This window comes from Corvus brachyrhynchos, unplaced genomic scaffold (assembly GCF_000691975.1).
Source record: "Corvus brachyrhynchos isolate BGI_N302 unplaced genomic scaffold, ASM69197v1 scaffold103, whole genome shotgun sequence".
In the NCBI taxonomy this organism is placed as follows: domain Eukaryota; kingdom Metazoa; phylum Chordata; class Aves; order Passeriformes; family Corvidae; genus Corvus; species Corvus brachyrhynchos.
Genome location: NW_008237436.1, coordinates 5,565,732 through 5,581,537, shown reverse-complemented (window position 1 = coordinate 5,581,537; position 15,806 = coordinate 5,565,732). Strand labels below are relative to the sequence as shown.

At 44.4% G+C, this 15,806-nt stretch overlaps 1 protein-coding gene and 1 long non-coding RNA gene across 3 annotated transcripts in view; one reads left to right on the top strand and one right to left on the bottom strand.

Annotated features, from left to right (window-relative positions):
- Positions 1–15,806, bottom strand: part of FLT1 (fms related tyrosine kinase 1) — a 108,857-nt gene that overhangs the window by 11,147 nt on the left and 81,904 nt on the right. The window contains exons 16-22 of one of the 2 annotated variants that reach the window (XM_017731376.1): positions 14,649–14,755; positions 11,219–11,357; positions 6,183–6,287; positions 3,603–3,716; positions 2,748–2,836; positions 798–984; positions 283–380 (exon numbers count right to left, since the gene is read on the bottom strand). In XM_017731376.1, coding sequence (XP_017586865.1) covers positions 283–380; positions 798–984; positions 2,748–2,836; positions 3,603–3,716; positions 6,183–6,287; positions 11,219–11,357; positions 14,649–14,755 — 839 coding nt within the window. The remainder of the gene's footprint in view (positions 1–282; positions 381–797; positions 985–2,747; positions 2,837–3,602; positions 3,717–6,182; positions 6,288–11,218; positions 11,358–14,648; positions 14,756–15,806) is intronic. The other variant, XM_008631458.2, reaches the window with a different exon arrangement.
- LOC108446009 lies at positions 967–3,646 on the top strand. Its single transcript, XR_001861116.1, has 2 exons — positions 967–2,488; positions 3,476–3,646. It is a non-coding gene; the product is annotated as an uncharacterized LOC108446009 (long non-coding RNA).

Sequence of the window (15,806 nt, the reverse complement as noted above, 5' to 3'; positions counted from 1 at the left end):
AGCTGAATCATTTGGAGCTCCCAAATATATTTTGAAATTAAGGAAAAACCTACCACACCCGAAAGATCTTCCCCAAATGAATGAGCTTGACCCACTGGCTTCAGTCATGATCCTGTGTTTATGGACTATGGATACTTGGATAAACACAGTTATATTTATAATGCCAAGAGGAAAACGGCTCTTCCTTTGGGACCTCTCCCAAGGAAGGTGTCACTACAATGTAGACATGATTTCACCTCTGAATCCTGTCCTACAGTGAAAAACCCTCAGTGCAAAACTCACCTTTCTGGAGGAGAGGAACTCCATGCCTCTGGCCACCTGAAAGCTGTAAGAGATCAGGTCCTCCATAGTGAGGGGCAACTTGTACAGATCATCAGCATCTGCAGAGGTGGAAAGCAGGGTTTGTTACAAAGATGCATCACAGGCACTTGTTTCCCCCCTTTCTTACAGACCCCATTATTCCCATAAATTCAGTCTTCATGGAGGGTTGTTTGAAGGTCAACCCACTGTCATTGGAAACAAAAATAGTGCTTGCTTTACACCCCGTGCTTTGGACACTGCTGTGTTTTCCCCAAAGATAAGGAGCAGTCAGAAGAAACAATCACACATTTTCCTGTCAGATTTAGTAACCCTGGAAATAATCTTTTTTTAAATCTTCTACCCTCTGGACATGACCCTCTGAGCGTCTCCCACGGATGTTTATTAGGGTGATAAATGAGGAAAAAAATTTCAGGGATTCACAGTATGTTGTAAAAATATCACAGTCCATGTAGGGACAGGAAGGAATTAATACCTACCCTCCTCGTCCTCCTCCACATCACTCAGACTTTTATCTTCCTGGAACCCAGAGCTCGCGAAGCTCTCGCTGCTGGTGACACTGGCCAGCCTTTGTTTCTTGCTTTCCACTGGCTCAATATCCTTTTTCTCTTTCATTGGCTCTCCCTGCAGAGTGGAGTCCTTCAAACAAACAGAGGAGAAGAGGTGCTGCATCAGAGCAGCAGAGGGGGTGGGAAAGGAACCAAGTCACACTGCAGTCGCCTTTCTGCCGGGCTGGTGGTCTGTGGCGTGGGTGGTCGCATCTCTCACGGGCGGGGGTGTCCAGTGCCACTGTGTCGGGCAGGGGCTGGTGGCAGGGCTGTGCTCTGCCATGGTTCTCATCCCCAGAGGGCAGAAACATGGTGGCTTGGGAGCACCAGAGCGTGATCTTGCACCAGGGCAATGGGCTATCTCTGCCGCAGTGAGGATTTGCAGGATGTATGGATGGACCTCTCTGCTGGGCTGTGGCTCACCTCAGCCTGAAATGAGACATCTGAAAGGGCCCATTTCTCTCCCCCAGACAGAGAAGGAGCACAAAGAAGTGGGTGGGGAAGGTTGTGCCCACCATGCAGGCATCCCAGACCTCTCAAATCCTGCCTCAAATCTCAAGCCTGTCCCAGGCTGCTTAAGACATCTGCTTCTATGTCCCTGTGCAGGTTTGGTGTGGGCTTGTAAGCCCTTTCAGTGAGGAGCAAGGGCACTTGATGTTTGAAACAGAGCTGCTGTTGGAAGTGACTGCCTCTCTTCAGTGCCTTTATCTGATGCTTTCTTCTTATGGCCTGTGATGGGGTGGTTTAATGGGACACATGCAACACTGTTTGGAAAAAGCTTCCTCACTGCTACCTGTAGAGCAGCCTGGCTGCCTGGCCATACTCTTGCCCCCTCTTACGTTTCCTCTTGTCCTGTAACTGTCTCTATTCCCTGTGCATGCTGGTGCAGAGCCAAACTTCCACCTCCTTCCTGCCTGGCCAACCTTCCCAAGGGTGCCAGAGCACTAGGTAGTGCTGGGAAGGGGGTATGGGAGTGGCTCCACTCAGGATGGAGCCTGCCCAGCCATACTCCCTGCTGAGCAGAGGACTCCAACAAACACGTATAGGAGGAGCCAGCTGCTGTGTCTCATGTGGAGTACAACACAAACAGCCTTGGGAACAGAGACTCAGCAAAAGCCTTCTAGAGGGGGATACCCTCTTGAGTAGGCTCTCCTACAGAGCCCTCCTGAAAAAAACCCTGAGGTGCTGCCAAGCTTTTGGCACAGCTGAGCAGGGATTTTGAGACCTACTGTTCTGTATCCAGGCTCCTAAGCCTCATTTCAGAGCCCTGGATCCTTTGGAGGATTTTTCTGGAATAATTTGAATTTTCTGGGACATTTGGATTTAGGTTTGTAATAAGAAACATACCATGAATTTGATTCGGAGGGCTGTGGGATGTGAGGACAAGACTCTAATCTCTTTTCCTCTTGATAGCTCTTCTCCTCACACAATAATAAGATTACTTGTAAATCTCTGAATATTAGGGTGTCTTGAGACATGAGATTTAATTGTTATTGTCTTGTTTGTGCTCCCAGCAGTATTGAAATCAGTGGGCAAAACCACTTCCTTTGGCATTGCTGACCTCAAGCTCACCAGGAATGGGTTCATCAGGAGCCGGGCAAGAGCATATGGGGACACTTTGGGTAGGATTCACTTCCCCTTGCTGTAGATGGCTCCAGCCAAATGAGTCACAGCAGTCTCCTTGTACAGTCAGGGAGAGAAAGGTGAATCCTTTCTTGGCACAACACCAAGTATTAATATAGGTCAGGTGAACTTCACCCAAAAGTCATTTCTCTCCTTTGGTAGAAGAAAGTCTGAGGAGACCAGCTCAGAGCTGACATCTACATTACCAACACTTAGGTCAGGAAAGATGAACCCTACCAGGACCATCTGCCTCCTCACCTTGTTAGGGCAGAAAAGATTCCTCTTGCTCTTCAGATAGTTTGATAAATTCCCATACTTGCAGTATTCAACAATCACCATCAGAGGCCCTGGGCAATTAAATAAAATTAAAAAAAAAAAAAAGCATTTTGAGCAGTGTAAAGCAATAAAAGCTGGCGTCAGCTCTGAGAAAGAGTCTTTCATGCCCATAACTACAACTTGAGTCCAGAGTAACTGGCAACATGTCCAAGGGAGTAGGCTACTTCAAGGACACTGGACATTATCAAAAAAATACTGCTTCTGGAAATTAGGGCAGCACCTAATTTTTGAAAGCTGGGTCTTAAATCTGGGTCCTGAGGGACCCTCTGTTTCCTCTTCAGGCAGTTCAGACTGGAGTCCCACAGCCCACACACACTTGTTGAACTAAAATAGGCAACATATCTAAAACAAACAATCTCCCATACTGGCCTTTTGATTTTCTTAGCGTAATATCATGAAAGATTTTACAACAGCTGTATTGTCATTCATAGTTCAGGGCCAGCAGCTGATATCCCTTGTTCCCAGCCTTTCCAGATCATGTTTAACTTGAGCTTGAGCAGTGGAGTGAGTGAGATAAAGGACAGCAAGTGGCATGTTCCTAAGTTCACACTTCACATGTTAATATTAAAAGAGAGTTTAAATAGAGGAAATGTTTAATCACTTCATTAAATGACTAAAAATCGCTTTTTCTTTTCCTCTCTTTTTTTCAGCAACTACAGGATGAGCTCAAATATTAAAAGTTACTAACTTGACCTCTGGATGAAAAACAACATGGCCAACTGGCTGTTACTGGGGAATAATCCAAACCCATTTTCAGAGCAGTGCCGATTTTTTTACCTCCATTTTTTGTGCAAGCTCCCAACAAATTCACAATGTTGAGATGATGACCAATGTGGATTAGGATTTTCAGCTCAGTCATCAGTGCTTTGTACTCACTTGCTGTGGCCCCTTCTGTAAATACAAAATAAATGTGAAAAGGCAAAGAACTGGTCCTGCTGAGCTTTACCACTTCTCATTACTTTCCATTGAAATAACCTCCATTACTGGATGTACTTCTTGTGTTGATGTTCTCTCTCTATTCCTCCCTGCTCAGCATCCTCTTGGTTGCAATTAAACCCATAAAAAGAGTCAGGCACACAGCTTCCTCCCAGTAGACTCTATTATATTTAGAACTGAAAGAATTTTTTTTCACATGAATAGTTCTGACATTTCAGCCAAAAAAAATGAAAGAACAAATAAAAAGGGATTTCAAGATTATAATTAACACTATCTAGAACTGTTTGCATCTGACATGACTTTAGCTAAGGGTTATATTCTAGCCTGAACTAATCAACATCTTAAGGGGTCAGTGGCAAGAACAAAGTATTTCCAGAAGCTGATGCAGCCATCAAGTTTAGCCATCTGTATAAGGAAAAGATGAACTACCCCTTGGTGATGCCTGTCTGGTTCTGTTCATTATACAGGAAGCCTGGAGATAGACCAGGGAAGTAAATATTCATTGGTTAAAGTGAGCTGACTGCATCTCACCCTTACCAGTCATGACCAATAATAATAGTAATGATGCAAGAAGTCCCTCAAACAAATCCGAAACGTTCTATTTAGTGTTGAGTGAAACCTTTAATTTCCCCTGAGAAAAGTTTTTCCTGCAGAATTTAATTTCTTTAAGAAAACAAGAAAAAAACCATATTGCTTTGTGTAGGCCCAAAAGGAGTTTTTCAGTTTAGTGACACCAAGAACAGCCTTGCAGAAAAACCCCTAGAGCTGGGTCTTAAAGGGCTTGGTTTCAGCATCTGAATGGAAACAGTTTGTCTTGGTGTCCCACACAAAACTTGTCTTCTACTTAGTGACCCGCTCTTGGCTCGTATGGGTGGAGAACATCCCCTCCACCTCATGGGAATTCTGGGAGGATAAAGCCTATGAATGACTGCAAAGTTCCTGGATAATCTGGTGATTACACAAGGAATGAGGCAGATCTCCCGCGCTTTAGGTGAGATACTGAAGATACCAACAGAAGTTCTGGTCACCGCTGGCTCTCTTCATTGTCAGCAGAGCTGAACAAGGACTCAGCTCCCTCTGTGCAGGGATCTGCCTTAGGATGGGATGAGCTGTTGTTTCTCAGCACTGCCAGTGAAGGGTATTTGAGTGTCTGACTCAGATATAAGCATCTACTCTGCACACGCACATGTGAATCCCACCAGGAAGACTTCTTGTAGCTGCTGTCTGCTCCCATTTGTTCCAGGAGCACTCGCTGCTGCCTTGGTGGCGCTGGCTGGCACAAGAAGCCTGCTGATGTACATGAAGGAACCCTGAACCTGGCAGACCACTCCAAGGGCTGGAATTGACGCCTACACATCTCCTGATAAATGATAAGTAAGCGTATGTGAAACTAGGAGCCACTGGCTAAGATGGGTTTATTCAAACCGTGCCTGAACAGAGTCAGCCGAGAGCGTCGGGGATCCAAACCATACTGGCAGAATAGGGGATGTGTCCTGGCAGAGAGACAGCACCAGAAAGGATTAAGGGATTAAGGCAGATAAGCAGTGCAGCATAAACTCCTGGGGCAATGCAAAAAAACAATCCTGCTATGATCCTTACACATTTAAAGAAGGGAAAGCTAAATACATATGAAGGGATGCCACCAGGACTCTGGGTTGGGGAATTCAATCACAGCTGCTGCAGGCTATGACTGAACATCATCCTGCTTGCTAACATCCCAAGCACCCTCTTCAAATTAACAAGGGAGTTTTGTCCTTTCTGCTCCAATGAGAAAGGTGGCAGTGAATAGCTGGGGGATGATTTTACTTTCAGATGAGCACTGGTGTATGAACAGTGCTGGCAAATCCATTGCACAACCTGGCTGTCAGCATCCTAAGCACTGTGTGATGAGCCTGCAGGCAGTTCAGAGGGGACACACCTGCACAGCACCACCAAGATTTAAACTGCTCAATGTGCTTAGCTTAATGAAAGGGCCTTCATGAAGAAAAATCATTATTTAATCTAATGGAAAGGGTTAGAAGGAGATGCAGAAGTCAAACGTATGCAAATTAGACATAAAGCATCCATTTTTAACAGTAAGATGATTATTCTTTGGAGCTAATGACCAAGGAAAATATGAAAGCTTCCATCCAAGTGTCTTCATATCAAGGTGGATACCTTATGCTTCGGCTAAATTTAATTTACAGCATTCAGTATAGTATAGGGTCAGTCTAGCATAATGGTATGACTTTTTACTGTGGATGCAATTTTTGTTTCATAGTTCTGCCATTTCACTCATGGTGGACCTGAAACTTGATTTGTACACATTTTGGAGGCTTCAAAGAGTTATTGTGGGAAGACTTTGCTTTTGAGACAATTGTATAAAGAATGCACCACTATACAAGGCATCATTTTTTCCAATGCAGATTTGCAGCAAGATACCTTTCAGCATTTTCACAGCAACTATTCTGCATGTTGGTGATTTCCTGATTCCAAAGGCAGATGCTTGTACCACCTTTCCGAAAGCTCCGTGTCCAAGAGACTTTCCTGTAGAGAAAATAAAGTGGAGAGATACATCTTGGTAAAAAAAGGAATCTTGTCAGCAAATGGCTTCATAGATCATGAACTGAAAAATGTACTTTCCAATGAGTCCAATAGTTATATTTCCAACATATAGCTGGTTTAGGGTTTTTGGTTTGTTGGGGCTTTCTTGAAAATAAGCAGTCAAATTAGAAGACAGAGTCCTCAGAGGGAGGAAGTGATAGGAGTGAAAATGTCCCTGAATGAATTAACCATTCAGTGGAGGTACACTGGCTTCAAACCTGATTTTTTCAGTCTAGCTCTGCCAGAGGAACATTTTGCTCCTCTTTGCCCTGAGCACACTGCATGGTGCAGCAGCCTGTGGTGCTGCAAGTTATGTCTTCAATAACACAGACCCTCTGCCCCTTTGACAATGTGTTCACATGGACAGGTCTGGCTGCCTCTGCCCTTCTACAGAGGCTGTCAAAGGCTTGGTCAGGGAGATCTTGTCAACATATCAGCTAGCACTAAGCTTTATTTCCAAGCAGTGATTTTTGGATGGCTTTTGTGCTTCATCAGAACCCGGGTACCAGGGTGGCTGGCAAGAGTATGGCAGCAGGATCTGCAGTGTAGAGAAGAGCAGAAAATAGCAGTCGGCTCTTTATATAAAAGCAAAGCATAACATGTGCCATATATTTATTTCTCAGATATGCACAAGCGACATGACCATCTCCACAGGACAATTACCTAGTCCTATGATGAACACCTGTTTGACTAGCTCTCACTTGGACATCCACCTTGTTGGTATCTGAATGAGAGATTAATCCCACTCAGATTCTTGCAAGCAGAGAAAAAGAGCTGCTGTCTGTATTAATTTAAATCAATACTGCCTTTTATATATGTATACTATATCTAAACTGTAATTCTCAGTATGTCTGTCAGTAGAAGCAAATAGCATATGTTATTAAGGCAATGGAAACATGAAGTGGAATATGCTAAGCCAAAAAAACCCCAGAAAATTATTTCCACCCTGGATGTGCAAGTGTTGTAATTATTTTACAGCAAATAAAAACCACAAAGAACTTGATCTACATGACTGAAAAGCATCAACAGGCTGACCTTGGTTTGTGAAGGGCTTAGTGTTTGCTAGAGAAATACAGATGAATCAGTGTGTGTCTAAAAACCTACTATCACCTTTTTCCGTTACTGCATATAGATTCTTCACTCAGCAGATGTATAAGGGAAGCATCATTGACTCAAGTCTCAGTTTTATTAGTGAATTGATGTTTTTAGTCCCTAATGTTTTGACTGTTCACAGTTTCTACATGATGAACTTGCAGCTTGAGGGCCTATAAAAGCCATCGTACCTTTGTTTAATCCATAGCTTGAATCTGTTTCCAGCACTGTTAATTCACTTCCCACATTGTGATAACCTACTTAGTCACCACTTGGAAAACACATGGGCTCATAAAGCTGCAAAAAGCTGCTAACTTTTCATAAAGGAGAATGAGCACTGGAAACAGCACTTCCTTCTCTAAACACCAGCGTGATTCAATGGGAAGCTGTAATAACACTCGTCTTTGCTGCTCTGCTATTTTTCATACCATGCTGAATGACAGCCCAGAACAGGGCTGCTTTAACTTTCCGGCATGTAGCTCTGAACTCCCCAGTTTAGTATGCAGTTGTGGCTATGGTTGTTCGTGCAAAAGCCCCTTATGCTGACACACGAAGTAACGACAAAATTATTAAACAGAGGAATGAATATTAAGTTGCCCAACCATCTGAGCAGTCAGCCTGCCGTAGCCTTATAGCAGCTACACTGGATATGTTTGGGGTAATGCTCAGGTATGTAATGTTGCAGCATTTAGAACCAGACCAATGAAGCAAAATGATCTACTTAAGTTTTCCACACTTGGCTTGGATTTACTGGGCCGCTTAGAACGCATTAAAGTGAACATACACCTCGGTCAATGAGTTTTGGATGAGGTGGTTTTCTTTTCAGTCCCATTTTAGCAGTGTCCTTCAAGAATGTCACTTGCTGGACTGGGGCATTAGCATAGAACACCGCGCCCCATGTCTGTGTGAGGGCACAGGCTCAAAGGCGTGTTCATTTCTCAGGTTCTCTTCCATGGTTTGAGCCATCTGGGTTTTCCCCACATGTGGCTTCACGTTTTCCATTATGTTACACAGGGCAGCTGTTCACGGGCAGGAGAGTGGGAAGTGCTGCTCCAGCGCCGTGGTCCTGCAGCGCACGGGAGGGAGCGGGGCTCGGGAAGCCGGCGGCCACCAGTGTGTGTGACACTGCGCTGGAGCCAGCAGCCACACTCCCCCGGGTCCTGCATCCCGGCATCGGCACTGTGTCACCTCTCCAGATTAGGAAGGTCAAGCCCAAGAGTAAGAAGTGCATGATAGCTCAGCTAACACAGTGTGTTATCACTGACCACACTGACAGTGATTTATAGCACCAGCCTTTTTCTGCCTAAAGAAAAGATGACATTTTGCTCTCAGTGAGATTAATCTATGCTGAATGTTAATTACCCTGACTTCAGTGATGCCCTTACGAAATTTCCTGTAATGTCTGTACCGCTTACAGATGAAGGGGGAGTCCTGTTATATAAGCATTGCATCACAGCTGTGGGCTGTGTGTATGCATGTTGGAGGAACACACAGAAAAAGAGATGTGGGCTGAAAGGAGATACTTCTTTGCAAAAGTTATAATAAATATGTGTCCTGGAGGATAAGAAGGTGGAAAGAGAAAAACAGTCGCATCAGATGCTGGAAGGGGTTGCATTTCTAAATAAAAATATTTTTTAAAAACCATAGAAGAACATTTTGTGTTTGTGAGACACTAATCCTCAGAGACTGCCAAGGTTACTCAAAGACTGAGCCAACTGCCATGTAGGCAGGACTTGCACTGAGCTAATCTAGCATACTGCACATACACAGCTTCTTCAAATCTGGTTCTCATTCATTGTCAGCATTCTTTATTTGTTTACACCAGTTCTTCCACTTTTAACTCATTCTCTGGTCATCGTTTGTCACCTCTGGACTCCAGACGCTAACCCTGCAAGGCATGGGTTTTTCCTTGGTGTTTACATTCCATTTCTGCTTGTTTCTTTCCCAGTGGTCACATTGTCTGCACATCAGGCTCTTGGTCCATCGTTGTAAGAAAATTGCCTGAAGATTGAAGTCACTCCAGCACAAGGTTCCAGCATTCCCAGAATTGTGTATGACAATTATAAATCGAGAGAAATATATTTCAGCTGTGCTTATCCACATCTGGTCACCTTGTGTCTTCTGGCAGGCAAATTAAGTGTGATCCTAACTGTGCACATTGTGTGTTAATCTAGTTCGGTCCCTGATACCCGGGGGACAGGAGGAATCTGTTACAGCTCCTAACTAAAATGCAAGGATTTTCTAGACCTTGCTGTAGGACAAATGTAATGCATGCCTGAAAGAACAAACAGCACTATAGCAACAAGGCTGAGCTTATCACTGATATTTTAGTGTTGACCTTCTTGCTAAAATCTGTGTGGTTTCTGGAGGGATTCATCATCTTCAAAATACGGTCCCTTCCCTTCCCTTCCCTTCCCTTCCCTTCCCTTCCCTTCCCTTCCCTTCCCTTCCCTTCCCATCAGCCGCACACTAGGCTTAATAAGGAATGGTCCCAAACTCATGCCTTTTGCTGGGAGATCTACAGGGGAGCTGGCTGTAGGTTTAACATTTTCAAGGATATTTATTTATTTATGTGTGGATTTACGTGTCACATTCTTGCACTTTATGGTGCAATAACAAGAATATTTATAAAACTGAAGCACAGAGAGAAAACGAGATTGTGCTGGAGAAAGAAGAAAAGGGAGAAACAGGAAGGGGTGCAGGATGGATTTTGAGGACCCATTTCTGCACAGGCATTTTTCCAAGTTTACAGGTTGAAGAAAGAGAGGAAAACCATAGAATCATATAATATCCTGAGTTGGAAGGGACCTACAAGGATCATCCTTGTGGATGATCCTGGCCCTGCACAGGACTACTCCAAGCAGCACACCATGTGCCTGTGAGTGTTATCTAAATGCTTCTTGAACTCTGTGAGGCTGATGCTGTGACCACTTTCCTGGGGAGCCTGTTCCAGCGCCCAACCACCCTCTGGGTGAAGAACCTTTTCTAATATCTCCCTACTACCCAGTCTAAACCTCTCCTGACACAGTTTCAGGCCATTCCCTCGGGTCCTGTCACTGGTCACCACAGAGCAGAGTTCAGTGCCTGCCCCTCCTCTCCCCCTCACAAGGAAGTTGTAACTGCAATGAGTTCCTCCAGGCTGAACAGACCAAGTGACCTCATTTGCTCCTCATACAGCTTTCCCTCCAGACCCTTCATCATTATTATAGTGAATCACCAAAATTACAGTAAATGCCAAAGATCAGGCTCCTGAGTCTAGAGAGAGAAACATCGAAGTTGGCAGCCTGATTTGGAATTCTTTGGTTGCCTTGTTTGTGTCATGTTTTAAGTAAATCAGTTTCCAAAATAGAATGCATCACTCTTGTCTATATTCTCCTTCTGTGGCCAGGGGGCCAACTTAATGGATGAGGAAAAGGCCGTGGATGTTGTCTACCTGGACCTTAGTAAAGCCTTTGCCACTGTCTCCCACAGCTTTTTCCTGGAGTGAACAGGTAGATTATTCATGGCTGGACTTCATCTTTAGGGTCTTTTCCAACCTAAATGGTCCTGTGGTTCCACTTTCATTTTCCCACATGGAGTCAAAATATACATGTGGAAAGTCAAGTAGACGTGGTCGGTCAGTCCTAAAGGCTGTAATTCATTCACAGATCAATGCTCTCAGTGTGGAATAGGTCACACCAAACCTGGCAGTGCCTAGAACACACCCAGCTCCCCTTTACCCACAGTTACAGGTACGTCTTATTCAATCCATGCACACACTACACAAACTGTTCCAATATTACCTAGTTTAAGCCTTTCTCTTGCAATTTCCCACTTGCTGGCATCATAAGGTAGATGTTCACATTGCTCATCTAAGGGGACTTCATCGGGATCCATTATGATTGACAGGTAATGGTTGGTCTTCAATTCAGAGGAATAAGGCTAGAAAACAAAGAATAATGCAAAATGAAAAAGAGGATAAGGTTATCTGTCAGCATCTTCTTGTTTGGATCAAGGGCTCCAAGTTCATTCTGTTCACAAAGCTGCGTGTTTTCACTGCACAGTGGATGGTTTGGTTAAGCTCCCTTTGGCTTTTCTATATATTGCAAGAGTTTTTATATAAAAGAAACTCCTTCCTTTAGCTTTCCTCCCATGTGACATACCAGTTTCTTCAGTGAAATCCATGTGGGTCTGTATTAACACATGGTGTTAGGACACAGGCCCCCTGCACAATCAGGAGAAATATTTTCAGCAAGTGACTAAACATTGCTGATAAGAATAACTTTCCTTCATGATTGTGCAAAGCAAGAAGGGGCCACATGCAACAGATGGAGTTCTACTGCCAGGGTTTGTTTGTTCCATATATCCCACAAAGATGGGTCATATGTGGTTAGAAGTTGTGCAAGACTACTTGTCAGGACACTGGACATTATGCACTTCAGAAACTGCTGACAGATTTTCAGGATTTTTTTATTTCTTTGGTATCATTTCTGAAAAATTTACTCAAATCATTTGAGTCTGGAGGAATTTATAAACAGCTGGACTCAAACACGTAATTTAAACCATAAAATTTCAAGTTAATTTGCCAGTTTAGTTTCTCCTGAGCAACTGGATTATTCACTTCACATAAGAAATATAAGAAAAGATGAACCTGATCTGAAATTTTCCTTCATCCATTTTGAAATACAGGTTCCTTCAAAGAGCATCAAGACTGCCATTCTAATCCACTGGACTTTTCTTGACACGGGAGTACTTCTATTTCTATAGAGAAGGTCTAGTGTTTGCCATAATTTCCTGGCTATTGGTTGGAATTTATGGGAAATCTGCAGAACTGAACCTGAAGGTGTTGTTTTTCCTAAACTTGTGGAAGTAGCGCCTGGGCACAGACATACAGATATGACAAACTTACAGATATAACCACATACTCTCTTTTCTATTGTTTGCTTTAACTGCCTCCTATGACTTTCAACTTCCCTCCTCTACAGCTTGGAAATATGTCCCTAATACCTGCATTTCCAGGTATGTTTTTTTGAGAAGGATATTACTAGCTGTGCATGCCTTGATTACAAACAGAACTAAACTAAAATGACAGTAATTAACAACTGCTGTTCTAGTTGCTTTTCACCCTACCCAAAGCCATAAATTTTGTCCCAAGAAGGACTGCACTGATACTTGGGGAAAAGTCAGGAGGCTTAAAACCTGGCTCCAAACCATTCACTAAGTCTGAAAAGGGCATGGATAAGTGGGATATGGGTAGAAACAGAAACTTGTGTGGGGCTCCAGAAAGGGCATTTCTAGTTAGAGATGTGTGTACCAGACTGCTCCTACCCATCACATCAGAAGAGCCTTTTAAGTGGACCCGTCCCAGAAAAAGCAATAGGGGAGTGGAAAATTCAGACATTTTCCCACAGTTCTTTCTTCACATGCACTCAATATCAAATTTTTGGCACAATTAGAGATTTGAAGCAACATTTTCAATGATAAAACATTGTTAAGGATATAATCTGTCCCTGTGTGTATCACAGAGATGCTTTAAGAAAATGCTTTTGGAGAACATATATGTTTTTTTTTCTGTTGTGGCCACATAATTTTTACGTAAAATTTAATTCAGAGCTAATTCCAGACATAAATCTTTGAGAGTAAGGGTTTATAAGAGAAACACAGAGAAGACCATAAACATAGACTAGCACTAGCTGGAAAGGCTCATCTGGAAAGGAGCCTTGACACATCATTTAGTCAAAGTCCCTTGTTCTACAGCAATGATGATGTTTTTATTATCTTTTAACAATCTAACAAGTTTTGGTCTCATAAAAAATAAACGAAAAAGATCTGCAGCCCCTTGCTGCACTTAAAGCTCACTTTTTCCCAAGATTTGCAGTCATGCTATAACTTGCCTCATCGTTGCTGTTGAGCATTCAGAACTGGTCCCACTTGCCTTGTAATTTCTCTTACAGCTATGAAGTTTCTCCACAGCTTCAGCTGACCTTTGCTTTCCTTTTCCCCCAAACTCCCACACATTTCTCCTCACCAAGGCTTGCAGCAGTAGGAATGCAGGCAGAGTGACTGCTGCCATACCACCCTGATTTGGAGGTCTAGTGCTGCTTTCCCATCAGTCAATAAATGTCCTCAGAACCCAAGCTAAGATACCGGCAGGCCTTAATGCAGGTTGAGAGAAAATGGTGCTCCAGGCTGCAGTGGACCTTTAGTGAGCATCATTCAGCCAGCTGGGACATGCTCAGCTGTGGTGGCTGTGAGCAGATCCCTGTGGTGCTGCTCTGTGATACCCCTGGGCTGGTGGTGCTGTGGGAGTGAGGACGGGGGGGGCACGCAGCCATTTCTCAGCTCATGTCTTGCAGTGCCCCAGTACCTTCCCTCAAATCCATCTGCTCCTACAGGTTACACTGAGATCTTCCTGCAGGGCTGAGGAGTTGTATTTTCTGCTTGGGAAAGCTGCTGTGGTTTAACCTGCACACACCATACAATGCAGACAGGGTGCTGTCAGCAAAAAGGGGTTTTAGACAATCACAGTCAGCCTCGGACAAGAAGGAGGGTCAGCTGCAGGGGCAGTTAAATTCATCATGATGATACAGGATCACCTGCTTTTGAAGCTGCACCATCAAAACTCCTTCAGTAAAATATTACTTTGGAAGTGATGTAATCATACCAGACACTGTGCAAACCAGACCCCAGCACATTCTGTGAAGATCTGTCATTCCCACTCACTCAGATCTTCAAAGACATTAAGATGCCAAACCCCCACAGTTTTTATAAGGGAATGAGGATGCCTTGGGTGTGAGTCAGGCACCCAAATTCTTGTGAGCCTCAGAGCCTTGTCCCCCACCCAGGCTTTTCTTTCTGGCTTACTCATACTCAGCCTTGCAAGTCACAGTTCTCCAGCATCCATCAGCAGCCTGGTTATTGCACCAGGAACAAGGGTGAGCAGTATCAAAGAATCACAGAATCACAGGATATTCTCAGTTGAAAGGGACCCACAAGGATCATTAAAGTCCAACTCCTGACCTTGCATAGGACAGCCCCAAGAATCATGCCATGTGCCTGGGAGTGTTGTCCAAACACTCCTTGAGCTCTGGCAGGCTTGGTGCTGTGAAAGTGAAACACATTTTTTCTTTGGTAGACTCAGCAATCCCAGCAGCATGGGAAAAATTTTCTGATGTGAGCAAAGGGCTTCCAAGGACACACAGGTGTCACTGGGAGATCCCTGTCTGTTCTTACCCTCTTCAGCTTGCGAATGAAGAGGGTCAGCAGGAGCCAGAACAGCGTCGCAGCCACACAGGTACAGGTCAAAGTTATCAGCTCCAGGTTTGACCTCTCTGATATGCCTGGGAAAATCAAGTGGTAAACATATTAGAAAATGACCTGCAAACCAAGGGCACTTCATGTTTTTTTTGCCATTAAAATAAAATACCAGGAAGGACCAGCTCTTTTCAATGGGGTATTAATCTCTGTTTGGACTGGCTCACAGAGCCAAAAAAAAGGTCTCCTGCAGCCTCAGGAGAGGACAAGGCTGCACAGAGGGGATGGCTCTGCTGGGCCTTTCCCACAGGCAGTACTGTGGTGTGAGAGCTGCTGCTAACGTGCAGGAGAAGCTCCTGGGAGGGCTTGTGCTGGTGTAGGCATCAGTGACTCCAAGGGCAACCCAGGGCATGTTGCAGTGCTGCTGCTTGGGTTTGCTGTCCAGGACCTGATGCCTTTCCTCATCCACAGCTCAGAGAGCTCTTCCCTGCTGTTGGCTGAGCTCTGCAGCCTGCACCTCCATCCCAGACATGCTGGAAACCCACCAGCCCTCAGCAAAACCATCGCTGGGTGGGAGCTGGGGATTCTCTTGGAGACTCATGGTGCTGCCAGCAGGAGTCCGTGAGCTCTTCTTCCCATGGCTTGGACGAATCTGTTCTGTCACCAGGGAGCTCAGCTCATACACAGCATGGTCCAGGGGTCTTGAGCCTCATTCCCACTGGGCAGAAACCCAGGGCATATGGTTGAGCACTCCCTCCAATCCACTGCTCCCCTGGCAGACTCTGTGTCCTCAGGTCTCTTGCCAGTCACAGGAGCAGCACATGGCCAGGCTCCCTGAGGGAACACGGGACCCCCTCCTTTCCCAGCAGCACCTCACAGAACCCAGATATCTGGGAGAACCAGGGACCAGATTAAGCACAGAAAGGGAAAAACAAAACCAACAACAACTGAAAATGAAGCAGCAAGAAAACACGAACATTAGAAATCTGGAAAGTATTAGAGCCCACTGATGGATCTTAAAAAAAGCCAGAATAAAACTCACTTCAGACTGCTATTTAGGGATTTGTAAAATAGTTTCAGAGCAGTTTGTTTTGCAAATCCTGTGATCGCATCAAAATCCCACACTCCCCACAGTAT